The sequence below is a fragment of the Megalopta genalis genome, chromosome 2, assembly GCF_051020955.1.
Source record: "Megalopta genalis isolate 19385.01 chromosome 2, iyMegGena1_principal, whole genome shotgun sequence".
Classification (NCBI taxonomy): Eukaryota; Metazoa; Arthropoda; class Insecta; order Hymenoptera; family Halictidae; genus Megalopta; species Megalopta genalis.
The window spans coordinates 41201242-41228781 of record NC_135014.1 but is presented as its reverse complement, the minus strand read 5'-3'; the positions used below and the strand labels follow the sequence as shown (position 1 = coordinate 41228781).

General features: G+C 33.4%; 3 protein-coding genes across 8 annotated transcripts in view; 2 read left to right on the top strand and 1 right to left on the bottom strand.

Moving 5' to 3' along the window:
• LOC117219386 (protein-L-histidine N-pros-methyltransferase) overlaps positions 1-12924 on the top strand; it is a 54933-nt gene extending 42009 nt beyond the window's left edge. The window contains exons 3-6 of one of the 3 annotated variants that reach the window (XR_004490006.2): positions 8815-9027; positions 9891-10381; positions 11636-11743; positions 12152-12924. Coding sequence is in view for 2 of the 3 variants with exons in the window: in XM_033468515.2 (XP_033324406.2) it covers positions 8815-9027; positions 9891-10278; positions 11636-11731 (697 nt within the window). In the remaining variant the exon portion in view is untranslated. Of the gene's footprint in view, positions 1-8814; positions 9028-9890; positions 10382-11635; positions 12024-12151 lie in introns of those variants that run through there. The other 2 variants (XM_033468515.2, XM_033468516.2) reach the window with 2 other exon arrangements.
• Positions 11749-22705, bottom strand: LOC117219385 (uncharacterized). 4 transcript variants are annotated; one of them, XM_033468513.2, is made up of 8 exons: positions 22474-22693; positions 22259-22392; positions 21749-21991; positions 21240-21624; positions 20759-21146; positions 20555-20677; positions 20257-20389; positions 11749-20170 (listed from the first exon to the last, which is right to left on the bottom strand). In XM_033468513.2, exons 3-8 carry the CDS (start codon positions 21988-21990, stop codon positions 20122-20124), a joined length of 1320 nt encoding a protein of 439 aa, XP_033324404.1. In that variant the 5' UTR covers position 21991; positions 22259-22392; positions 22474-22693; the 3' UTR covers positions 11749-20121. The 4 variants fall into 4 exon arrangements, with proteins under 4 accessions (XP_033324404.1, XP_076375539.1, XP_033324402.1 ...); XM_076519424.1 differs by lacking the exon at positions 22259-22392; XM_033468511.2 differs by lacking the exon at positions 22259-22392 and having other exon boundaries at positions 22501-22693.
• A 1499-nt stretch (positions 22706-24204) lies between these two features.
• On the top strand, positions 24205-26682 carry LOC117219396 (Golgi to ER traffic protein 4 homolog). Its single transcript, XM_076519422.1, has 6 exons — positions 24205-24361; positions 24447-24525; positions 24830-25064; positions 25133-25271; positions 25607-25747; positions 25811-26682. Exons 1-6 carry the CDS (start codon positions 24249-24251, stop codon positions 26073-26075), a joined length of 972 nt encoding a protein of 323 aa, XP_076375537.1. The 5' UTR covers positions 24205-24248; the 3' UTR covers positions 26076-26682.
• The last annotated feature ends 858 nt before the right edge of the window (positions 26683-27540 follow it).

Sequence of the window (27540 nt, the reverse complement as noted above, 5' to 3'; positions counted from 1 at the left end):
CTAACGTTAATGCGAGTCACCGTGTGCTTGAATTAAGAAATTTATTCGGCCATTTCCTACGAAAGAAACTTTAAAATCTCAACGGTTTTCAAAATGAAAAATATAAAATCGGTCGTATTGACCGGCGACGATTATCGCTTCGACGGGTAGCATGAGGATCCGAATAATTAGAGGAAACAATGAAGAAGGGGATTCTAACGAGTTCGAAAATCAATCTCTGGTAACCAAAGCTTTGAGATGTCTCCCGAGACGGGGAAAAGGGGATGACGCGGGTAAAAAGGAAGAGAAAGGTCAGGATACCACGTAGCTCGTTCAAAGCGACAAACGAAGGTAAAGATGACTGGATAGATTCTTTAAGCGTTGCTCCAATCAGATCCCATGTCACTCGGTTCATTAATCCATTCAGGGTGTACTCTGAAATGTCCCACTCTGAAATGTTGTATCACAGAGTTAAACTCGTCCGAATGTAACGTCGTGAATATGTAATGGCGTACGGAATACGAAGAATCCCGAGCGTGACGAGATTCAATCAAATTATAATTGTACCGCGTCGATGCACCTTTTAGAACAGTTTATGCTGAATCAAAGTTTGCATCTATAAATACACGCTTGTTACCATCGTAATTGTGTTAACGTATCGGCAACCAAATCTATTATCTAGTATACACGATGACTGACGAATTTCGTCGATCGGTTCGAAATGTTAGCTGACAATAAGAATTGGTTACGGCAAAACCTCGGTTACTTAACTATCAATTCAGTAGATTACTCTTCGACATCTGGAGAACGAGAAAACGCGTCAGATTCGATGTGCTGCGCTGTTATATTTGGACTTGTTACAAACCATTGATGCATTGCTTGAACGCATTCAATAATTGATTATTGTCTACCGTGTATATTTTTACTGAATATATTTTGGGAATTACTGAACTTTGCCGTTTCTTACTATTAGAAAATTTTACCAGTACAGCAGTTATACTTATGTTCTGTGTAAATATTAAATAGCAATTTTGTTTATGGAGTAATTCCTCGGTTAGGTCTTTAATAAAGCATGACAGTATTTACGTTACTGCTTATGAAAATATGACCGTATAATTAATATAAATATAAAGCTTGAAACTTACGATTTCTCGTCTTTTTTTATTTTTAGATGAAATCGAAACGAGGAAATTACTTAAATGAATTACTGAAATGAAAAAATGAATTACTTGAACACTGTCCAATAATAATGTATAAAATTATAGAATACACTGATATATAATTAAGTAATTTTATTGGAAACAGTCGCCAATAAATCCGTCCAACATTCAATTTTTGTTTCGCAGTAATTCTAGTATTATGAATACGTTTATAATCTTGTGATCGATGAACTTGTATTTTCATTAACAAGCGCGTCTCTTTCGGTTAAGACGCGATCGTCGATATATCCTATAAATCATTGTTTAAACAAATTTGTTCAATCCGCTAAGGAATTCTAAAAAGTTAAAGAAATAATATTTTTCATGGATGCCACAAGTCCAACCTGCATGCTCAAAACAGTCTCCACTTAATACAGAGAAATTTGTTTATCTTACGATGAATTTTGCATTTACTGTAAATTCGCAATGTTTCTCCGTTGTGAAACAAATTCCTAGAGTTTTCAATAATTTTTCGATGTACACCGACGATGAGATTGTAACTACCCGCATCGGTTCGCGCGACCGATACCAAAGAGTAATCCAGCAGAGAGCAGCGCGGTTGAAACGAGGATTTGCAAACAATAGGCCCGAAGCGAGCTGGATTCTTTAGATGGCGGCTTGATACGCATCGAATTTACATATTATTGCTATTATTAGGTAAACGGTCCTTCGAGCGCCTCTTTAACACTACGTGCTCGCCCTTCCAGGTATTTTACGAGCAACCGCGAGAGGTCCCCGGTAAAGCCAAGTCTATAGCTAACTGGACTTCTAGATAGACAGAAATTGAAACGCGCCCAATCCGAATAGCGAACCGGCATTAAATTAACAGCCAAGTAAGCGTCGAACTTTCGAGATTCTAGGAAACGTCCAATAATCCGATTTTAAAACAGTTTATTATAACAAGACTGCGGATCTCTGTGCAAAATAAAAATTTGCTGCACTAGTTATAAGAAACAGGTGCCAAATAAAAATATATCAAATATGTAAAATATATAAATATATGAAATATATAAATATATGAAATACATGAAATATATGAAATATATATATATATATATAAAATATATAAAATAATATTATAACAATCTTAAATTTCTCTAATATTTGTGCTATTTTGCGTTTCATCCGTCCATTTTTGTCATAAATGCACAAAATCCGCTGTCTAATCGTAACGTTGCTATTTCTGCTTATCTTCGTTTGCATTCCTAATTATATTGGTTATTATATATAATATTTCATTTGTTTCCGATCATTGATACACCCTAAATTAATTGCAAATTGACACTCAAACTATAAACGTTACTACGAGCCTAAAAATTTTCAAGTAACATCTTGTGCTCATAGTACTCGGAATTACCCAGATATTCTACTTTAACTTGCGGGAAATCAAAATCGTACAAACTAGTCGAACACAAAATATCCAAGTTCACAGTTTAAGGATTATTTGAGTGTAACTTCATCGGCTTGGAGTGATTATGGCTTGAAGAAGCTCAATTTCCGTCTCTTCTTTTGTTACGTGGAATGCCTTTGATACGTTATGCTACTTTTTCTAACAAGATATACACCCCCCCCCCTCCCCTCCTCCAAAAGTATTAGGACACTTGCAGGAGATTAAATAAATCCGAGAAATCGATAGAAAATTCTTATAATTTCTTCAATTTATTTCAAACTTAATTTTATGAAACTGTAGCATATATATATTTAACAGCATAATAAAAATAACATCAATTTTATAAAAGAGAATTAAAGTTCCTTTTCGACAATACGTCCACCACGTTTTTAATTATTTCTAGGACTAATTTCGGCATTCATTTTATTAGTTCGCCTATTATTCCTGTTCCTATTTAGTTCCATGTATTCCGTACTATGTTTCACATATTTAGAAAACACATCGAGAAATGACACATGTCTTACCGAGCGGGGAGTGTGAAATGAGCTCAGCATACGTTTTCGATGAACAGAATGCAATAAATGGGAAAACTAATCGCATAAGCGACAAACACTTACAACTTAATGTATACTTTCGACAATATGGTGCCATAAGACATTACGTAAACTGAATGAAAAACTACAATTTATATTAAATAAAAAGGTGTCCTAATACTTTTAGTGATGAGTGTACGATCTCTGTTTAATTATATAAATTGTCGGAATAATTCTGATTTAAAAATTTTTTCGTAGGCATACTAATGCCGTGTGACAAGAGAATTACATTTAGAGTTGAATGAGTCGGCGTCGTTAATAATCGATCTGTCTCGTAATTAACACTTTAAGGACAGATACCAACGTGTTTACAATATCAGGATCATTCATCTGATTTACGAACATTTTATTTTATATTTACCTAACACATTTACGTAACAAAAGGTAATCTTTCTTTCGTCAAAGTATTTAAGATTTGAACATATTCTTTCCCGATTATATTGTTTCACGTGTAGAAGCAACTTCGACCAAATCTCACTGGAATGAAATATTTAACAATGCTCTTACCATCGCCAACATTTGAAAACATGAACGATACTAAAGTTGCACCGTATGATCTAATTATCTGCTATCTCCGATAGAAATGTTATGGATATTATTAAAAAAAAAAATCATGATTCGCAAAGAGCCGGAACACGATCAGACACAAAACGAAGTTCGAGAAGCTGGCAACGCTGCAGCCGCGCGCAACCGAGTCCTCTAGACCGCGTGACGCCAGGGTATCGAAATTGAAGACGCGGCTTCGGAAGGTACGGGGCCCCCGACGAAGTCGCAGAAGAGAAAAACAAGAAAAACGAAGAAGGGAGAGAAGAGGGGAACCAAAGAGGGATTGGTATCGTTCGATAAAACAAGGCGACGTTGGAAGCACCGATGGGCCCGGAACGATTCGTGGGGAGAAACACTGGAACGGCGGAGGGAGGGAGGGAACGAGTACGTACATACAATGGGGCCCCGAAGAAGAGAAGCCGAGAGCAAAAGCGGTGAATTAATTGTCGCTCGCGCCGCCGACGAAGCCGCTACGATCCGCAAGCCAGATTTGTGACCTGCACGCGTGTATATCGTATGTGTATCTGCCTCCCCCTCCCCTCCGTCCAACTCCTCCCTTTCTGCTCCCTCCTCTTTCATTTTCTCTTTCGCGCTCTACCCCTTCCGTTCCCTTTTATTTGTTTTCCTCTTTGTCTTCTGCGACAACGACTGCGAAAAAGACTCGCGCAAAGACCACCACAATGATGATAGAAACTGCCACCGGAACACCGAGCTTAGAGGTGGCGGACGCGGCAAAGGAGTGCGAGAACGATTAGGGTAATGATTAGGGATTGCGTTACCGGTAAATGGCCAAAACTCTCACAATTTTACCGGTAATTCGCGTCCGCAATACCAGCAATTCCGGTAAACCATAATCAATTCATCTAACCCTTGTGTCAATAACCGGGCACCCTCTTGCACATTCTCACGAAAATATTTTTCGTTACAATTTTTTTTATCAAAAAAAGTACTAAAATTGTATGATAAATGTTTTATAAACGTTTGTTCAATAACCAGGGTACCAGGGTATCCTTATAGGAGAAGAGGATAGGGGGTGTAGGAACGAGGAGAAATTCTTCAGACAATGAATGAAGATAATATTTTATTGCGGCAATAAATATGAAGTAAATAAAAACAGATGTTTATACAATTATATAGAAGTTATATAAAACAGTAACGTAAAATATGGCAGCTCATCATAAGGGTGTAGTCGAGTACCTCGATTATAGAACAACGTCGTCAATTTTGGTTATCGACACAAGGGTTTTTACAATCCCTAACGAAGATATTGGTTTTGTGTCCTGTTTCCAGATATCTATTGTTTAACGCCGAGCGTTGCAGTATTAGAGCGTGGTTGAAACGTTCGACCGATAAAATAGGAACACCGTTTGGGGAACGAGTCCTATTAAGAAGGAGAGGGTGGACGGGCGAAACTATAAGTTGTCACGAAATATTCAGCAACCAGGCCACTTCCTCTTTTTCTATTCATCCCTTCCTGCGGATTTCGCTTCTTTCCTGTTTCGTATCTGCCTCTTTTTCCTCTTGTTCGTCTCCTCCTCCTGCCGCGTGTTCTTTTTTATTTTTATTGATTATTCAATGGAAGCCAGGAGGTGCTCGTTAATTGATGGCACCGGCCATGGCCGAGCGCAGAAAAGGATAGAGAGAAAATCGAGGTGGGTCCCCGGAGAAGGGTCCACGAGACCACCATCGCCTTATTTATAACGCCGGGGGTAACCGAATTTACGATCAAAATCCCGCGTTTCGCGGCATTGATGGATCGCCGCGGCCGCGCGCCGCTTTTGCGGCGGCCCCGGTATTTTCAAATGAACCCACCCCTTTTTCCTCGTGAGACCCGCCATCGCATCGGCCAGGAAGACTTCCTCTCCGCCGTCATAGAATTTCTAGAAGGGCCGGGCCTTTGCTTGTCGCTCGATTCCGTATACGGCTGTCTTCTCGTCCACCTCGAGTCCGATCGAGCTTTCGACGGCTCGCACAATGAGATGTAGAAATATGTGTTACCGTTACATCGATTTATTCGTGTCGCCGCTTCACATTCAGCCTTGGTTCCCAAACGATTCAATGAATTAACGAGTGCTTAAATTCGACGCGACGCGCGCGGGCCCGACAGAGACCGTGTCCTCGACGATAGCATCACGTAATCATGCGTAATTAGTAGCCGAACTTCGGATGCTTAGAACGAAAATTAGGCTCTTGAAATGTTCATGCGACAGTGTTCAAGATGTCCTACGGTTCCATGAACACAACTTCATGGCTTCGTATGATTTTACTGTGACAATGACAACAATTCAAACGATATTGTATGAAGCAAAATCAATATTCATCGTGTGCAAGAATATGGTGCTCGTATCGTTATTAACCCTCTATAGGCCCATGTAACTTTCAAGTCACAAGCTAATATAATATATCCACATTTTACCAAATAGTTTTAGTTTTTTTCACAAGATGATGTATACGTCTTAATTATATAATGCCTCTGAAATAACCAATAACAATATTGATGACGGTTGGCAGCACCATCAACCTGAAATGTCAAAATAAATACCTTGCAAGTTGTCTGCAGATAGAAACCAAAGGGACCATTTTGTGCAGTTGAGATTATTTGTGCTTTTGTCGGTGTTTACTAAATAAAAAAAAAAAGCGTATATAGTAGCTCTGGGTTCGTATATCAATAACAATTTATTTATTTGCATTTTAATAATCATTTTGTTACTATTTGTATATGATACAGTTTTGTAATTTTCAGGTTACATTGGGATATTGTGGTAGATTTGAGTGTATTTAGGATGATAGTTATGCTTTCTTCTATTTTCAAATTTATATATCAAATACCCAAAATATGGATAAAAAATCATATAAAAATAAAAGAGGAATTAGAGTTAGACCCATTAGCGGTAATAGATCCGAAGATTCTTTATTTCTGAATTTCACGCTTAAGCATTTATGCACACAAGTGTACTTCAAAGTTACAAATTGAATTAATTATAATAAAGTTGTTTAAACTGTTAAATATTTTTTTAATTAGCATATATAGGTTTATAATAATAGATTTCCCGTTGCATAAATTTTTTTATATTTAAGAAAAAAATTCGGCCCATAGAGGGTTAATTGACAATAAAACGCGACAGATTAAGAGAACCATCTAAAACAATCCTACAACCTTATCTCTAGAACAAGGTAGGATGCACTGAATGCAACGGATTGTTATTATTCGACTACAGACTTTTATGTAAAATAAAAATTGTCTGCATTGCAAGATACTAGAACACTGTGGACATTTATTTCTTTCCTTAATCATTTTAATGCGTTAGACATAATACAACAGTATCTTTGAATTCTTTAAACATTTTCACTGGTTTACATTTCGTGCGCTCGTTTTTGTGATGAATGCATAAAATCTGTAATCTGGTTTATTACGTATGTGAGCCGTTTATTTTGAAAGTGGCATAAGTCACTTTACCGTAATGAAAAGTGGTGATTTTTTAATGTTTATACGAAATTATTTATACTGAGAAAAATATCAGTATCCTGAGATAACAAATACAAGTAAATCTTCTCGAAAGTTAGCATCCATATTTTTAAACGTGTTAAAACGCAAACCCTTAAATGTATCGACTTAAAAACAAAGTGACTTATGCCACTTTCAAAATAAACGGCTCATATCATTCTCTCCTTCTTCCATAATACTGTTGCAAAGTGTGTAAAACAGCGAATACACGTTAGTCTATTTCGCATCCGCAAATATGTCCCAACATATGCAGCTTTATTTTTGTCCAACGACAGGCAAACGTTATATTTCACGGAATTAACACGAGAACAGTTGATTTTCGATTAAATTACATTGGGATGTTCGTATCGCGTAAACTAAACCTAAGATTTCCAAAGTCATCGTGACCCAACTTTCATTTCATTAAATAGCTGAATTCGACCGCAGATTTTATGGATTTACAAAATTTGAAACGAAAAAGAAATCAAAATGAATTGAAGAATATCGATACGTTACTCGCGACTTATTAAAATAATATTATATAAAATTCGCAGTCCGATTAGTATACTTCGTCCGCGTGTTCAAATCTTCGCAGTGCGATCAGTTTGATTTGATTGTCACGCGTGTATGGGAGATAAAAATGAAAAGTGTTAATATAATATTTTGATTAATATAATGAAATACACGAACGATCGAAACTAGGTGGACTTCGAAATCTATAAAAGAGATTGCCACTTTTCATGGTTCAGAGATATTTCGCATAAAAGTCTCTGTAGTTGTAGAAATGTGGTAATCCCATTCGAACCACACTTTACTACCGCAGTTTATTATTAACCCTTAAATGCATGAATTAATGAATTTTATTTAAAAAATAGGGTTATAATTTTTCAAATGAGTGGAAATCGGGAAAAATATTAAAAAAAATTATAAGTCATATCTTATAGGGTTTTTATTGAAAAATATTAATGATTCATTTTTGGTACACTATGCAAAATAGACATAAAAATTCTTTAGTTAGTATGAAAGAGATTGAAGCAGTCGTTTCCTTTCTTGGAACCAAAATTCAATGTTGTCGTCTCTCCGATTATTTCCAGACATATCTATAACAAAATTATAAACCACATGCATACCACACCAAAACAAAACCAACAAACCAATAAAGGAAGCATAGTACTAAATACATGTCGTAATTATTACCATTAGTGCATGTTGTCCCATTTTTGCATCAACACGAAATAAGCCCTCCATACACATGATAGTTACGGAATATAGACAAAAGTACTAGCAAATTAATAAATAAGAGCCTTACCTTTAGAAAATATTGTTTGTTTAACGAATACACCAAAATATTTCTAAATAATTCACTTCCAAAAGTACGTAAATGAACCCGCTATCAAAAATGCGCGCCAATTGGTATAACGTCAGAAAGATACAAATATTGAAGTCAAATGTCATTATTTTAGTTAATTTTTGATAAGTCAATGGACAAAGGAATCACTGCCATTCAGCCAAATGTATCGATATCAAAACTGTTGTCGGGTATCCGCGCAAAAAGTTATTGATTCATTTTTGGGACTCTATGCATTTAAGGGTTAAAGATGCATAATAAAATTTGTCTTGCAGATTGTTGGGTCGTGGTTCCATGCACGTGTTTTCCTGTGAACAATTCCAAAAGCTGATGGACGCAAGTCGCTTCTCAGGGCCATGGAACTCTTTAATAGACTTGGGCGCGGGCGATGGTGCCACAACCGCACACGTTGCACACTTGTTCGAAAAAGTTTATGCTACAGACATATCAGCGCCAATGAGATGGGCGTTGGCAAAACGAAAATTTACGTGAGTTATGTTTTACTCGCGCTTCGTTCTTGATCGTTTGGCGTGAAACAATATTGAACGAGAGAAGATGAAGCTTCCTGTCTGTGTTTACTTAAAAGGTTTATTATTAGACTGCGGGGAAACTGTGGAAATTCCAATTGCTATATATTATTCAACGAGAACCAGAATGAGGAACAAATTCAATTTACTTTCTAGAAAGTATCTTATGATAGAAATAGGTTATCAGTGTCTGTCAAATATAAAATACAGTTCCTCTTCGTTTAATTATATCATACAAAAACGTTTTCCAAAAAGTTAACGATGCTCAGTAAAAGTACAAGCTTTACTATAAGTCCAGCTTTATTGTTGCATGACTCTTCTTAACGAAATTTGAAATTTTAATATCGTTTATTTATTATATATATAATATTATTTATTTATTATATATATAATATTTATATATAATTTACTATATATAATATTATTTATTTATTATATATATAATATTTATATATAATTTACTATATATAATATTATTTATTTATTATATATTTAATATCAAACGAAATTTACAATTGGACCAGAAATCTCAATCGGTTGATCAACGAAAATTCGCCTATAACAGAAATATAAACAATGTGTTTTTTAGATAACTTATACGCATGCTAAAAATTACATTCAAATCGATTGACGTTGTTATCGCATATCGATATCGTTGTTTCTCGCGACTTGGCGATCAATAAGTGTAAGAAATCTGGAAGTTCTTAAGTCTTTCAATACAAAGATTTGAGTAATTCGGTCCAATTTGAAAAAAGTAATTGGATTTTAATAGGTGTCCGAATATTTTCGTCGTTCACTGTATTTATGTTACTTCACTTTTCCAGGGTGCTCGATGTAGAAAAATGGCACGAAGCGGGTCCTTTCAACGTGATACTCTGCCTAAATCTGTTGGATCGTTGCGATAGACCGAACACGCTGTTGAGACGTTTGAAAATGTCCCTGGCTCCTGGTGGTCGTTTAGTGGTGGCTCTTGTCCTACCGTTCACTCCGTACGTAGAGGTCGGAGAAAGGGCTGATCACAAACCGTCAGAATATTTACCAGTGAAAGGGAACGGTTTAGAGGGTCAGATCGCCAGCTTGGTCGACAGGGTGTTCGCCCCACTCGGCCTGAGGTGTCTCGCATGGAGCAAACTGCCCTACCTTTGCGAGGGCGACCTAGGCCAGGCGTATTACTTTCTGGACGACGTGGTCTTTATTTTGGAGGCACAGCCGGTTAGTACACGATCCTGAAGATAACTATAATCTGCTTTTCAAACGACAACACCTGAAATCCACCGACAGTCCCAACATTTGAAGAACCCTTACAAAAAACACTGTAAGTGCAAAATTGAAAAATGTTCCACATGCCAATGGTGATACCGTAGTATAGAATTTTAGTGCTATTTCCTTTTGTAGATAGTTAACAATAATGCTAAAAGATTATGCTGCTGGTACCTCTGGTACCATTTCTGTAGAATATAGTAGAATATATGGACACTTAATATTACTAATTTTATAACAATTTACTTGGGTTGTTATAACATTGTTATTGATTGACAAAATGTATTTTCAATTTTCTGTGCAAGTTATTCGAACACGTAGACTACTTTAGACTACTTTACAACGGTTTCTACAAGTAACAATACTTTTGTAACACGTCAATGCAAAAGATAAAAAGTTTTCAAGACATTCAAGCCTACTTTATGAACAGATCAAATTTTTGAAATAATTTGAAGTTAGCGTAGTTTTTTCTTCCCCGACAAGATTGGACTTTTAACATTTAAAGTGTTTTTTTTACAAGGAACCTTCAATTGCCCACCCTGTATGATTATCGGTACTTATCCTGTAGATTATGAAATTACACTAGTGAGGGAAATTTACTGATTCACTAATAAGATTCTTATTACTACTGAAAATTTTCCACTACAGTCGTCGGTGCATTTCGATTCTATTCTTTCGAAAAATAATCATTAATCAGTGCTAAGTGAAATGTTATCTCTTTTAAGAATTCAGCTACAATATACAAGAAACAAGTCAATTTTTCGATAACAAGAACAGAATAATAAAAAGATTATTGTCAAAGAATATTTAAAATGCATATTGTGAACAAATGATTGACTCCCATAAGCACCTCAAGAATGCACAAAATATTCTCCCGTAGTTTTCGCTTGTTTTCGCTTAATACAGTAAAACCTCGATTATCTGAACTCTGGTGTCCGAATTTTGTAATTATTCAAATACGCTGCACATGTAAATATATCTAAAAATAACACTATTTATTGTACTGTTGTTATGTTATCCAAATATTCGAATTAGACCAGAAAATCGGGGTTCTACTTTTTAATTTGACCAATTGTGTTTTATTCGTAATCCCATATTTGAAACAAAATACATCGAATTACAAGTTGTAGAGAAATAAAAACTCGCGTTATATCCAAAATATAAAATGCATGAACCTTCGCCCAAAATTTGCTAAAATTTCGGTTTCCGTTGAAAGTATAATTTCACCTGAACCTCTAGTATTCCCTTTTTCCCCAATTCTGATCATATATAATACATTTCGGAGATTTCACACGGCAGAAGGTTTCAGGATACCTGGCGATACTCTGCCTCGGAATGGACGGACACCAGTGCCTGGATGGCACAAGGCGAGGAGACGCGTGAACGGGCGGGTCATGATCGGTAATGTGACACACAGGCAAGTCACACTTGTAAAAACTTTTAATGATTGCTGTCATGAATGAGAATTATGCGAGAATACAGAAGAGAGCAATACTGGCAAGCGACAACGAGCTTAATTTGCAGATACAGCGGTTAGCGTTTGGTGTATCATATGATTTCACTGCTCATTCGTAAGCGACGAATGAACAACAACGGTGCACGATTTACAACCATCTTACTGTCAATGTCGGTGCAGAAAACATGTACATGATCTGTGGTATAAATACGACGCGAGAGCAATAAAACTCGGAAACATATTTCTGAACGATCTACGTGCGATCATAGGTCGCGAGCTTAGTTTTATTTTTATCTCACTTCAGACTTGGCTTTGTACCTTTGTCAGACTTAGTTTCCGTGCTCCCTCATCTTCCTTTCACGTTTACAGAGTATTCCGTGTAACTTGACCAACTGATATACCTCCATGGCCACTCGACGACACGACAGAAAACACCCGAGGAAAGTATGCTGGTTTACCGTCGTCGAACACACGTATCTTTCAGCATTGCAAGATTGTAAGTATTTCAGTTCACCCTTTAGCTACGACAGAGCTTGCTGCCTTAGCCATCATCGATCTACGAATAGCTCAGCCGCTGAACGCACGAAATGGCGTGTGCTAGCAGTACTGCCGTTATCTGCTGCTTCATAGTGAGCTATACTTGTACCGAATAGCCTATTGAACATTAGCATTTGTTATTGCGTAAATAGTTGTCGAAAAATCAAGCGAAGAAAGCGAAGAAGAGAATCTCAACCATCGGACGGCGGACAGTTTCGACGACTTCATAGGCAGCGATATTTAGTACCATTCAGATATAGTTTAGGACAGTGGTCTTCAAACTGTGTTCCGCGTGTCGAAATTAAAATTTCAAAGGACTTTCGCAGAACAGTTTGCTTTGTTTGTATAAACATCTGTTGGTAGATATTATTATAAAGTCAAGCTGTATTTGTGAATGCAAAATAGAGAAATAGACTGGATGCCAAATATGAAATGCGCTTACAGACGTCACCAATAGAGCCTGACTTCAACAATCTCTGTCCAAAAATGCAAACATATCCCTTTCACTGAACTTACATATGTAGCAACGATGAATGAGTTAATAATTAATGCTAATCAACTCTTGTATGAAAGCTGGTCAATAAAAAGAAAGTATAATGAAATAATGATTTTCTTTTCATTCTCCACAGACATTGTACACGGCATTGATGTCTTCTCAATGAGGTCCAAATACTCCACAAATACTATTCCGAAGAAAAAGTTTATAATCTTAAGAGTGCCGATCGGGAAAGTTTGAAAACCACTGGTTTAAGAACATTCTTCGTCGAGTTCAACGAAGTCGAACAAATCGATGACAACAAATCAGTATCTCTCTGTTAGGCCTATTATAAATCAATGAAAGTGGTCTAAGTCATATATTTTTTGTTTTAAGATATTTAGAATATCATTGCAGACACTGTTTAACAATCGAAATGAAAAATCAAAGCGTTCACTAATTTCATAATCAATCCTTCCGTTTATTTCGGAGTTTTATTAACATTCATTGAAAGTATTCAAGTCAAGACACAAATGGGTTAATCTTACGCCTAAATCATTTTTGTTTCATTTTACTTCAATAGAAATATTCAGTTAATATAATCGGATCAAAGTAACCTGAACGACACAAGTGATGGTATTTTTGGTCAGTAAACTATAAAATTGATCGGAACCTAAGATGATCTTGAAGAAGGATTCAGTGGTTCAAGGCTGCTTCGCCAATTCATTAGACAATGTCTTATTAAAAGGAACTGTGCAGATTGAGAAGAAGAATGATAGTATGTTACAACAAGACTGGGACTTCAAGAAGTAAGGATTGGATATACATATGTAATTTTTTCCAACACCTATGGACAGCATTTATGCAGTTGGTGGTTAAATAAGTAATCAAAATATTTAAAGATAAAAACAAAAAGAAAAAAAGAAAACATACTGTGACCTTTTTTTTCTTGAGACAAGACACCTGAAGTACTCCTATCACTTCAATGTTACATTGCAGCACAGAAATTTAACGGCAACATTTTGAGACTGAATTCTTTGGTTTTGATATTTCAAGAGTATATTTTTTTCTATGAATAACTACAATATGGTTAAATAGAAAAATTGAAAGTCAAAACCTTCTTTAAAAAAACAGGCTGTAGTAAGTTGAAATGCACACAACGGCTATTGACTTAGATGATCACTACTACATGCGTTCTACTGAAAGGTACCGCGTAGAACAGATTTACAATAATACGATAATAAATTATCTTTTTCTTTACGGAATTGTTTTATGTTCATCTATCAATGAGCAAAGAACTAATTTTTGGCTTTCGACTTCTATGGCGTTTCATAAAGCGGTGACTTTAAGACATTAACATTTCTCGCTACTTTGCAAAAATAATTCCGCATAATTATAATATCAATCAATACAGCAGAAAATAAGAGACAAATCTTTTTAAATTTATAGCTTAGACCAGTTTCATCATAACCAACATAAACGACAACTGAAATTAGCCGCCAGAAGTTAAGAAGTTCGACCAAGTCTTCAAAAAGATAGGTCAAAATCAACCCGGTAAGCGTAGTTCGAGAACTCCAACTATATTATAACGGTTTAAACGAGGGTCACCACGGCAACATTTTAACCCTTTCAAGCTACCTGCCACCACTCAAAATTATTCAATTTCTGTCGTCATTATGATTATTTAAAAAATGTTTAAACTCATCGAGCCTCAAAGGGTTAAAAGATTCAGTGTGATAGCTAAAGGGTTTGAATGGAGTGACAAATTTTCATTGTCAATATGTATTGTCGCGTGTAAAAAGAGAACACAAAATTTTCTTTTCAAATCGAACATGCACGAGGCGGCTAAAAACTATTGCGCTTCGATGATTTTGAGCAACCTTACAATCTCGAGAAACGTTTCTCCTTTCCAAGGTATCGGAATGGTATCGTTGTCCGACACTTTCTGAATGTCATACAGAGCAAACGAGATATCTCATTTAGTCAATGGAAAGGAAATCGTTTGTGTGTAGCGACTTAGTCATAGATATGCTTAATCGCGTCGATATTTCGACGGCGGTGCAAACGTTAGTACATTTGCGTTAGTTTTACATAGCTACTAGAGGAAATAAGTCTGTTTAGTTGCTGTAAATACACTTTGGTGTGTAACTGGTAATCATGAAATTACTAGACGATACTGCCGTAGCCTTATCTTATGATATAGTAAATAACAAAAACACAGAGCGCACAGGACTCAAATTTCCGTGACGTTCAAATGGTGCGCCGAGCAATTTGATCAAATTAATGCATAAAATACCTGTGTAATTTCGTTCACAGATACCAAGCATAATCGATTCTCGATGTATAAAATTAAACATATAATACATTTTTACCAAGTCGAGCAAGTGTCACACTTTAGAACTTCCAGACAAGATTAATTTAACAGTGCTTAGTTTTAACACGCAATTTTTATTGACTTACATCGATATTGGACTTCCCTTTGAATATCCCAAGTACACAAAACTGAGTATAACTACTCATAACTTTAGATCACTAACTTGTTACATTGTCGTTACTTCGATCAATTGAAATGTCAAATCTGAAGAGTCGAACACGTTAAATTGAAATCTTGAAGGCTTGTCCCTAATTTCGTGCAATGTAGAATATCAATCAAATAGTTTTTATTTATAAAAATAAAGATCGTAAGCCTCTTTCCCGATCTCCTGTACGTTGAACTTCTCTAATTCAATATATTTTCCAAAATACGTTTACTATATGAATAAGAAAATGCATATATGTACAGTACTTTCCGAAACAGAAAGGGAAATAATGCAAGATAGTTTTCGCTTGATAGTGATATGTACACAGGTATGAATGAAAATACTATGAAAATCTGAATCCTGTTAACAATTCGCAGACGTAATTGTTGCTGATGCATTAAATAAATATACATGAGCTTATAACAAATACATATATACGAAACGCTCGAAAAAGATTTTAAACATCGAAGGCGTACATCGCTCACTGAACCGAATGTAAAATCGCTTAACATAGTTCATTTGATTGAAAACTCGATTCCATGATTGTTCTGAATTCTATAAAACTGCTATTCAGAAGAATAAAGGAAATAAAGAAGTATTCGAAATTTTCAATCGGTTTATAATAATGAAGATGTGTTAAGCAAAAGTTGAAAATTTAGTTTCAATATCGCATGTTTCCATAAGTTATATAATAATAACATACACACTGCACATATTGCACTTCCTCAAAAGTGTTCATTTTACTGCGTTTCGCAAACGAGGATATGCTGCAAACATAGAAATATTGGAACACATTAAACCGGGTAATGAAGCACAGTGTCCCTTCGGTTACTGTCACACTTTCATCACTCTGTAATGTTAAAGCATTGCCATTTGATTAATAACACATTTGTTGTTAAACTAGATTTAAACATGATATGGTTGGGTTAGCTCATTAAAGAGCTGGACATACATTATCTCATTTGTGAGAGCTCGGTTTTGAATTTCACATTTCACAATTTTATATCTGAGGTTTAATTCGTGTCACGTTTGGACTCATGTTAAGTGAGAAATCTTTTTGATTATTAACTTTCTGATTCAGATATAATAAAAATAAAAAATCGTGCTGTTCTCTCTCAATCTCTATCATTTAATTCGCTTTTGCACAATGGCAATATTAAAAATTAAATACTGTACAACAGGATCAATAAAGAAAAGCACGATAGAAATAACATTTCCCATCGTTTGTAAAAAAAAAACTAACTTAATGCTCTGATTCGCAGATTACTGCACTGTTTAGTTACATTATCGAAATAATAATAAAATCGCAATTACTATATGCATAATATGTTATTCTTAAAGACGAAAAAACGAATCAAAACCAAGAATTATTGGCTAAGTCTAAATTAATTCCTCATCTTATGGTTCTTTGTCGATTCAGTGAGTTGCATAGCCGACTGTTTAAATCCTAATTTCTCTTTTGTTCTTGATCTACAACTTGTAGAAAGAGAATTTTAACACGAACACACGCGCGCGCACACATCCACTCGTGTCCATATAAAAGTTTGCTATTTTATAGCCGAAACTTTACACTCTCCGAGCCCGTGTGCAAACAGGGCTCGTACATTCATTCGCTTTTACAACACTCAATACGCGAATTTATTGTTTATATTCAAAAACATACAGTTCATAACTTGATAGTATCGAGCAGGAAGGAAACATTTCACCGTCGCAGATATGCGCATAACAATTGAATTTAAAACGATTTCTTTTAGTTTCACAACCGAAATAAAATGCATTTTATCAAAAGGCGTCAATGAGATAACACATAATAATCTTTTTTCTTTTTATCACGCACTCGCGGTTCCCAGAGGTAATCTCGTTTCTTTTTTTTTCATTAAGTAATATTAGCACGCGAAGAGGAAATTTTGAGCATCAGTTCAAGTCACACTGAAAAGACTCTCTTAATAACACAATTTGTTCATACAAGTATTTTGTAATGTATACTTAAAAAAATCGATTAATGATTTTTATTAACACGCACCCAATATGTTACTGTTTCTGCCTATGGAACTCATTAATCGTTACAAGTCTCAACATCTTTTACCATCTTCACCGAATAATATTACATGTAACAACAATATAAACACTTGTCCTAATATAATAAATAAATAGTAATTCGTTTAATAACCAGCTCCAAGGAAAAATATATACACAAAGTCATTGTTCAACTAGAAAAATCTATCATGGCTTTGATTATTTTACTCACATGTTTTAACATTATACAGAGTGTTATGCAAACGACGAATCACTTTATGTCTCATCAAATCAATTTATGTATTATCTTATTTAGAGAACTTTTTTAATACATTTTATCCAAAACATAAACAGCCGAACTTTTTTTTAAAAAACGTTGTCACATTGAAAACTTCGACGATAAAAAATAAAAAGAACTTCTTGAAAGTAAAAGTTTTAGTTTGATTAGAGTTATGAAATATAAGAATAAGCATTTCTCTATTAAAGGAACACATGTATCGTTTATCGATATTAAAGAAATTCTCAGTCAATGCAACAAATACTGAATATTATTTAGCGTATAGTACTATAACAACATTAAATAATTATTATAGTGATAATATTACAAATATATTATTTATTTGTAATACGTAAATAATTCACAGCTCAAAGGTTGTTTGTGTTTTACTTACAGAATCTTTTTTAATAAATATTTGCAAATGAATTTGATTTGGCAGCAGAATGCCATATCATTCGTTATTGTATACATATTGCTTATTAACATATTAGAAATAATAACTAATATTAATGCATAAGTTTTGGTCACACATGAAGTTTGTCACATAGACAAACCTCATTAATTGCAAACTAAAAATTTAGTTCATAATTTAACTACTTATAAATTTCGGTTACTAAGCAATAAGAAAAATAGTTTTCCAATACTTTTCGTAGAGTATGTTTCTCATTTTGAAACCACCTGTTCACAAGATTCCATTTTTCCATAATACACTCTGTATAATGATCATCAAACAAAAATATTGAGAACGTAAATAATACGAGGTCAAATGATAACAAGAATTAGTTAAAGAATCCTCAACCACATGTAATTACCAACGATTTTAAATATAAACAGATTCAACCATTAAACTACCTTCAAACTTTCAGCACATGCATAAAGCTCCTTTGTACAAGATTTCTCGTAATAGAAGATATAGATTAAAATGCTTTCGTAAGTAGTTTCGTTTTCAACAAAATCAAAAATTAATAATCGGGAGTGTGCGCACGTCGATACAGAAATCAATCCGTGCAAGGAAATAGTAAAATTTCGAATTACATTTCATAAAAAATGAAGCCACTTACAAAAATAGTTAATGTTTTTAATTATTTTCATGTAAAATCATAACTCTCTTTTTCAATAATCTGAAGGTATAAGACTGAAGGTAGAAGAAGAAAAGATCTGATTCACTATCAGCAACACTGTTATTGATGTCAATGACAACTTTCTGTATTTTGACTTGCTTTGCTTTAGGAAGAAGCGACGAAAAGTAAGAACTTCATTGACAATTGCGATTGTTGCGATAACCATCACTTATTAATCCAATTTCAGTCCTTTTTTAGCAGCAGCAGAGGTAGACAACTGTTAACTTAGTAGGGCCTTGTACGATTGTCACATGCAAATAAACCAATGTGGCATAATATGAAGAACTTTACAACTTATTATAAACGTATAGCATGATGATACACTATCCAAAAGAGAAGGGGGACGATAATGTTTAGCTTCCTCATTATATCGATGCCTACTGCTATTAGGTCGCGTTTTGAACACTAATTGTAAGTCAAACCGTCATTGGATTTATGAGCAACCTCAAAACGTTGCATTTGATATGGGCAGCCATCAGTCAAGGAAGGGCTGAATCAATCCAGATGACTTAATAGCTCACGTTTGGCTTTTCTGCATTTGATGCTGTTAGCCAAGACAGTCACGGTACCTGGATACAAAGTTGTAAAACTAGTCAGAAGAAGAATAAGAAAAGCCACCGGGAAACAGCGCAAGGGCCACACCATGCGAACCAATTTGCGGCAGTTTGTGACACCTAGGAGCATTGCCCTAGCCAAAAACTCGATAAACGAATAGTGGCACTTGCTTTACTATGCTGAGAGATGCAGCAATGTTTTAGTATCGAAAGAATATACTTCATGACAAACACTTGTACATTAGAAAACTCGAGTTGATTGCGCCTTCTATACCCTTGATTCAGTCAAACATAGCCCTCCTTTTTGATTGTACGTTATGTTACGAGACACCTTCTATAAGCTATAAATAATGTTTATGATCTATAAATAATCTTTACAATATATCAATCATTAGAACACAAATGGTGACTTACTAAAACAATGTATAATAACAGAATATAAATGCTGTTTAATAGCACATTTAATTTGTAAATTATTTAATATAAGGCCGATAATTCAAAATTACCAGACCATTATTACTAACCAAGCTCCATAGGCAGATTGCAGAGATTCATGAGAAAAATAATTGCAACAAAATAAAACTGTTTTGTATCAGAGATAATGGTATGAGTTTCGATTGACTATATATAATTTTGTTCACTACCCACGTTTATCACAGTCCACGCATGACTCATTTTTTCTCTTAGTATTTTGAGGTCCTAAACGCCAACAACATTTGAGCAATCCTTCGGGTGATTTAAATATAAAACACCCACGTAACCCATAAACACCACATGACTAGGACATCATAAAGCGCAAAGATAGAACCTGGTCTGACACTTAAAAAGCGAAGACATTGTTTAGTCTAGCTTGCGTTGTTCGCACAACTCTTCTAAACCTCCAGCCTTTCTGCATAAAAATTATAACTCTTTATTTGATATCTCTAGTCATGTAACGAGGGTATATTTATAATACAAACTATAAGAAATACTTACAATGAGGGGAGATAAGTGGTACCCGTATGATCTAATCGATGTTTATCTTCACTTTTCCAGCTTGAAACAGGAATTTGTGGAGGTGGCAGAAAACTTCGTAATGATTGCACCAACTGTATGGTATCAACTAGTGCTGTAATAAAATAAATAATTGAATATATGGGTATTACTAATTTCTCTAGTAGGAATAATATTGTAAAAGTATCCATACATCATAAATTCAAATATGCCAATTATGAGTAAAATAATATTCATGACATATTAAAAAATAATAGTAATAAACTATATGTTCTTTTACTTTTTTGCAAAGCTTCTGATTGCTTTCCATAAGGTTTACACATCGCAGGACGTACGCAAGCCTTCATTCGTGCCATATTTTTCATTACCTCAGCAAAAGCTCTAACTATTTTCTCTTGTCCACCTACAAAATAATGTTTAGTTAATACTAATTATAATTATATACATTAAACTTGATGAGTAAACACTGTAATCCATTAACTACCTTCTGAATTTGTAGATGACCGAGAACCTTTCTCATTTTCCAAAGGCCAAGCTCCATTATGTAAAGCTAATAAATCCTTATTTGCATTTCCTATTCCTTGTAAGTTACCTAAACCAAAAGGACTGAGATTGTCCAAATTATCCAAATTTGTTCTTAAGAAATCTGTTAACTTATGATCTGTCATTGAAATAGTAGGTACTAAAGATTCATAATGCTGTTTTCCAGTAGTAACTTTTTTTTCTTGCGATACAGGTCGATGTGGAATATTTAATGATGGACGGCTTGGAGGACGTTGAAGATTTATTTGATTTCCAGCACCTCTAATTTCTGACAAGTCTGTAGTAGATCCTGCTCCTATATGAGTATTTGGATTAGCACCGCTTAAGGTCTATAATACAAATATGGAATACCATTAACTTTTTAGATCATAAAGAAAATAATAAATTTTCACATAAATTAATCATAATACATTTATGCTTACTGCTTGAAAATCTGTATTATGTGGAAAACTACTACGTAAAAGAGAAGCAGTTGTTTCATTGTCTTGTATATATGTTGGTGGCATATGTCCCATTTTTTGTGTTAGTTCCAATTGATTTTTATAATAACGACACGCAGGATTTGGACAATTTTGTACCACTTCTATTATAAAATCTTTTTCCATACCAAAACATTCTCGTCCAATAGTGTATGATTCCATAACAGCTCTAACTGTACCTTCTAAACCCAAATGTAAACCATGTGGGCCATTCATGTGCTTTAACATCACAGCATTTGCAAAATGTTCGTAAGGTAATATTATCTTTCCATTTTCTCTAAGGACTAGCCTACCCTGAGAGTCCAAAGCTATTCTTGATGCCATCATCCTGTTTACACGTTATAATAGAGATTACAAAAACATCTCAGCATAGAATAAGCAAGAGTATTATATTCTACAATGAACAAAACCAAAGTTTAATTCTATACAAATTTTAAATTATGCATCCTTACTGCAAATAAGCACCACTTGGTATCATAGATGCATCCTTGAATTCAGAAAAACATTGAAGAAGTTCAATGCTTGGATTCCAACCTTTATTCTGAAGATATGCTTGTAATAGCATATACATCTTTTCCGTAACATAGCCAGCACTACTAGGTGTACCAGGGTAACCAGAACCTCCGCCTGGTGGTCCCATTTCGGTTTGCATACCTTTGGCAACTATATTTTTCATAGTTTCTGCCAAGTCCATTCTATACAAACATAATCATTTAATTTAGGAATATAATACTTTTTTTTGTAAGCACAGAATAATAGTTTTCAAAATCAAGGGAAATAAAATCTACAGTATAAACAAGAATTAATAAACTCGTAGGTATAATGACATTATGTCAGCCTTTACGAAAATACGTTTGCATTACTTTGTAGTCATAACAAATTACAACATTTTCTAACTTTAGTAATTAAATTCTACGAAAATAATCGAAAAAAAAAACAATTACAATGTACAGTAACCGTACCGATGCTAATTGACACATGTAATAAAAAGGGATCAGGAAAATGCGTGTAGGTTGCCAGGGTAGCAAGCTTGGCAGTTTAAAAGTCCATGCATATTTGAATCCTCCGGCCATTGTTATTTTCGGGATGAAGACGTCTAAAGAAACGATAAAAAAACACTGATGCGAGCCACCGCCCCCCTTTAAAAACGGGGGGAATGAACGTTTTAGACACTCACCCCGCACCAAGCACGATTTTCACTCACTTGAAGTGTAACCGGGAACGCTACAGGGTCCGTATATCATCCTAATCGCCGCTACTTGACATACCCTCATTAATGATTCTTCTCACATTTGCAAATAACATAAATCGCGATAATTATTTCCGCAAGGATTATTTACCTAGCTGGCCGCCAGGGGCGCATTGCCTTCACGATTTTTACCGTATCCGTTGCGTTGCGTATGTATGCATGTACGTATGTACATGTATGTATTACACCTACGACATTTCAGCGCTTACGCGACGCTACTTTGCGCATTTATCAATACATTTTACTTTTTGCAATTGATATTGCCTGACAGCTTTTCAATATTTACTCTCTAACTAAGTGAAATGAATACATCATAATTTCAATTTTTTGCGGCTCATTTTTCTAATAAATTATGCAAGTTTTTTAATATAAATTGTCTACTGTTGCTTCGAATTATCTACACTTTTCGATGCATAACATTTATATTGCTCGATATGTATAAATGTATATGTATATGCATCGCGTACACCTGCGCACAACATTTATTTATATTGTCAGAGTCTCTATATATACGCATTATTGTCAATAAAATATGATCCAAAGATAGAGAGTACATTAATTAATTAAATATATTTATTATTATTAAATAAAATATTTATTGCGAATAAAATTCATGAGATATTGCACACATATCTTGAAAGACAGATGAAACGCAATACAGACTTATATACAACTACTTAAAACTCGATATACGACAAAATATTTAATAAAATGTAAGATTTTCATTTCAATTATTTAAACAAGGAATTGTTCATTGTAAATGAATATGTATTTGAATAATATGGTTTGAAAATAGTTAAATATTTCAAAAAAATTAAACGCATTTTCAAAATAAGTCGAATGTTATATCTTTACTTAATTCACGATAAAAATAAGCATTGTATAAAATCTGTCAGCTAATGTATTTACATGAATATTATAACAAGTACTCCAAATAGTGTTTATGATTTCAACATATGGCGAAAACTATTTCAACTATGGAGAAACTAATATTGTTCGAACTGCATTCTCTCTCTCTCTCTTTACATTCGCGATAAATTACATTCTTTTCAATTCTGAATGAAAGAAATTATAATTGTAAATTATTCTTCTCATTGTTCTAACGTTATTATTCATCACTTGCTTTTGTAATTAGATGACGATATACTGTCTATTTCGAGAAAAATTTCAATGTTGACGAAAATGTAATTTTTCATATTCAGAATCATTTTAAGGTTATAAATGTTAAAATTGTTATAATATTTGTTAATAATTGTTATAATATATCCAGTCAACAAAAGATACTGACGACAACGTGACTTTGAAAAACATATTTAATTAATCGTAATCTATCTTAGGAATTAAACAATATCACCTAATTTTGCAAAAACTGTAGTTATTGTTATTGTAGGTACCAGAAATAAATGCAATATCGTATACAGATATTATTAGTAGTAAAAGAATTAATATTTCAGAAAATATGAATTACAGTTTAATTTCAGTTTCCGTAAATTAGTTCACTAAGATCTATATTGTATATATATGCAACATTTATAGTCTACTTATAGTATATCACATATTATATGTTAATATATTTTTGTGTATTTCTGCTTACATACACGATTAATTTTGTGAGAAGGAAAATTTAAATTTAAAGTGCTCTTCGACAATAGTACCAATCTGAAACGTCGAAGAAAGAAATACATGTTGCAAACAGCGTAAACATGGCCTCGATGAACGAATACGGTATTCCGCGTATTTTAGCAAGATTACAAGCGTCCATAAATTCAAATAATTTTTATGAAGCTCATCAAGTGTATAGAATTTTATATTCTAGGTGAGCCAATAATATAATTTATTAACATGATCAAAGAATTATTTTAGTGCAATCATCGATGTGACTACTTAACCTCTTCTTCCAGATATCTTAAAGAGCAAAACTATTCGGCACTTTTGACATTAATGTATAAAGGAGCTACTAATTTATTAGAGCATGAACAAGTATGTAATCCATCCTATTAGATTTAATTTTATTCCTTTTGAGACAATTATCCCATTATCGAGTACTTCTTCGAAATTTTATTTTCGAATAATTCGTATTTTAATTTATATATACTTTAATCTTCCTTTTGTTAAAAAAATATTTTATTACAATTAATTTCTCTGTAACTATATACTACAATATTTCAAGTATCATTCAATTAGTTGTGTTTACATATTATTATACATTTTTTCTATTACATATATTTTATAATAATAAGTAAATGTAAGCAGATTTTTTAAATAGAATTATTTTTTATTGCAGTATGCCAGTGGAGCAGATTTAGGAATTTTATTTGTAAACGTATTAACGAAATCAAAGACAGAACGTTCCCCATATTATTTTAAACAAGTTATAAAATTATTTAGTTTAATGAGCCCTTCATCACCTGAAAGAGACACATATGTACAATCAGCCCTTCGATGGAGCATAATAAACACAAAATACAAAACAGGTCATCCCATTTTGCATCAAAAGATGGCAAAAGTATTTTGGAAAGGTAATTGAACAGAAAAATGAAAGATATTAATAAGATTTTATTAAGAAATTAATTATATTTTATTTCAGAAAAAAATTATGTAATGGCAAAACAGCATTTCATACATAGTACAGATGGTCGTGGATGTGCAGCAATGCTTGTTGAATATCATGTGCTACGTGGTTATACAAATGAAATAGATCTTTTTATTGCTCAGGCAGTTTTGCAGTAAGCGTATATATTACTAATTTTGCTTAAGAGGTAACATGACAATAGTGGCCCAACAATTAAGCGCTTCTTACATTATTTACTGTGAATATATAAATAAATAAATGGGACACTCACATAGGACTTTCATATACATGTTTAGGAGAAATCTTTTTTGCATTCTTCAGAACATATATAAGAAAGTCCTACAAGTCGGTTTTCCTATTTATTTATTTATTTACTCATAGTTAATAATTAAAGTACATGTTTTTTGGACTGCTACTATAGTGTTACCTATCAAGTACAATTGTTACTAATTTAGGAATCCTATAAAATCTGTGACTATAACTTTTCAGATACCTGTGCTTACGAAATAAAGCAACTGCTCAGGAAGTTTTCAATCGTTATACTTCGCAACATCCGAAAATAAACAGCGGTCCACCGTATCTTCTTCCATTACTGAATTTTTTATTTTTTCTATTGAAAACGATTGATAGGTAAGTTTAAAATAAGAATCATTAATTTTTAGACGTTATGTATTTATAATTACTTTTTTTCAGTGGTGAATTTGATGTATTCACAGTACTTTGCGAACAATATCAAATATCTCTAAATAGAGATCCATGTTATCGACAGTACTTAGACGAAATAGGACAATTGTTTTTCAATATTCCGTCGCCACGTCCACGCCAGGGGATGTTGTTTGCTAGTCTTTTATCATTTCTTAATGGAAAGATTGAAAATTCAGATTCAGATTCAGAAGATTCATATGATGCGCAGAGAAATGTAGCTTCAACTTCATACACAACACAGGAACTCGACTGATCAAAAGTTAGACGTTACTGTGCGAAGTGATGAGAGTAAATAATGAACTTAAATACCTATATACGTATATATAAATAAATATATATATATACATATACATGTATATATATACATGTATATGAATATATATACATGTGTATGAATATATATATGTATGTATGTATGTACCTATATATTAATGTCGCACATATTTTCAAAAAATACATTATATTATACTGTCAAAGTTTTAAAAGAATTGCGTTCGAATGAATCTTTTTAAATAACTTGTATAGTTAAAAATTATTTAATCCCAAAATTTGTGAGATCTTTTACAAAGAGGAATGTTTTACAGTTGTAAGTTAAAACTTTTAAAAAGTTTCTAAACATTTCTTTCTTTCCATTTCTAAAATCTTTTTGATAGTATATTTGTAGACTTTTTATTAATCATATGAGCGAACAAAGTTAAAACATTGAGAAAAATCCTTGCATTAGTTACAATTCGTATATAATACATATATTAAAAAATAAATGTGTATTTGAGTGTAATTCCTAAGACGAAGATTTATTTTATATATACTTAAACGTGTGAAAAATAAACGTAACATGCATACTTACAGTTTCAAAACAAGAGTGCTTAATGATTTTTCTTGTTACTACATCACTAAATAAGTAACGTGAATTTTACGGCAATAGGTATCAGTAACAAGTAACAAATTTATTTATTAACATTACACTAATATAAATACGAATGATTAAAGTTTCAGTAAAAAATAGATAACATATTTAGTTAATAAAGTGAAATGAACGCTCATGTGTGTGATTCGATAATAAAGCACTTTTTAATACTAAGAAATACAACGTACTATTGCTGTGTATTGCATAAGAAGTGTACGAAATAGGTCATTTACAAAAATGTAAACTTGCAATAAGTATATACATATGCTAATGTATACTCCATACGCGTGTATGTATATTCTTATATAAGAGCATATGTATGCACAGAATATTCTTTCATCATGAACATAAAAGCTTATTTTTTCATGATTTATAAAAGCAAAAAATATAGAAACATGCAATGTTCAAATCGTTATATATATTTTTAACAGTTAATTTTTATGTTATAAATGCAATTTTATTTCCAAGATAAATAAATTGTTTGGCATTTGTATTTCTTATATTTTGCGTTAATAAGATGATATAGAATTATATAACTTTCTGTATACATATTATAACAAATATTTCTTTAAAAATAAAAATTGATTAGATTCACAATATAATGACACTAACATTTGCAGTCACATTTTAATTGAAACTTCAAAAGTAATAAAGTATTGAAATACTAGCTACAGTCGGTTATCTGATAGGCTCATACTGCTAATTATAATTGGTTTCTTTTTTGGTCTTCTTTTTTTGTGAGTATAACTGGCAGGTGTTTACAGATAAGTTAGATGTCTTTCAAATAGACCCCTGTAAAATTTTCCAGATG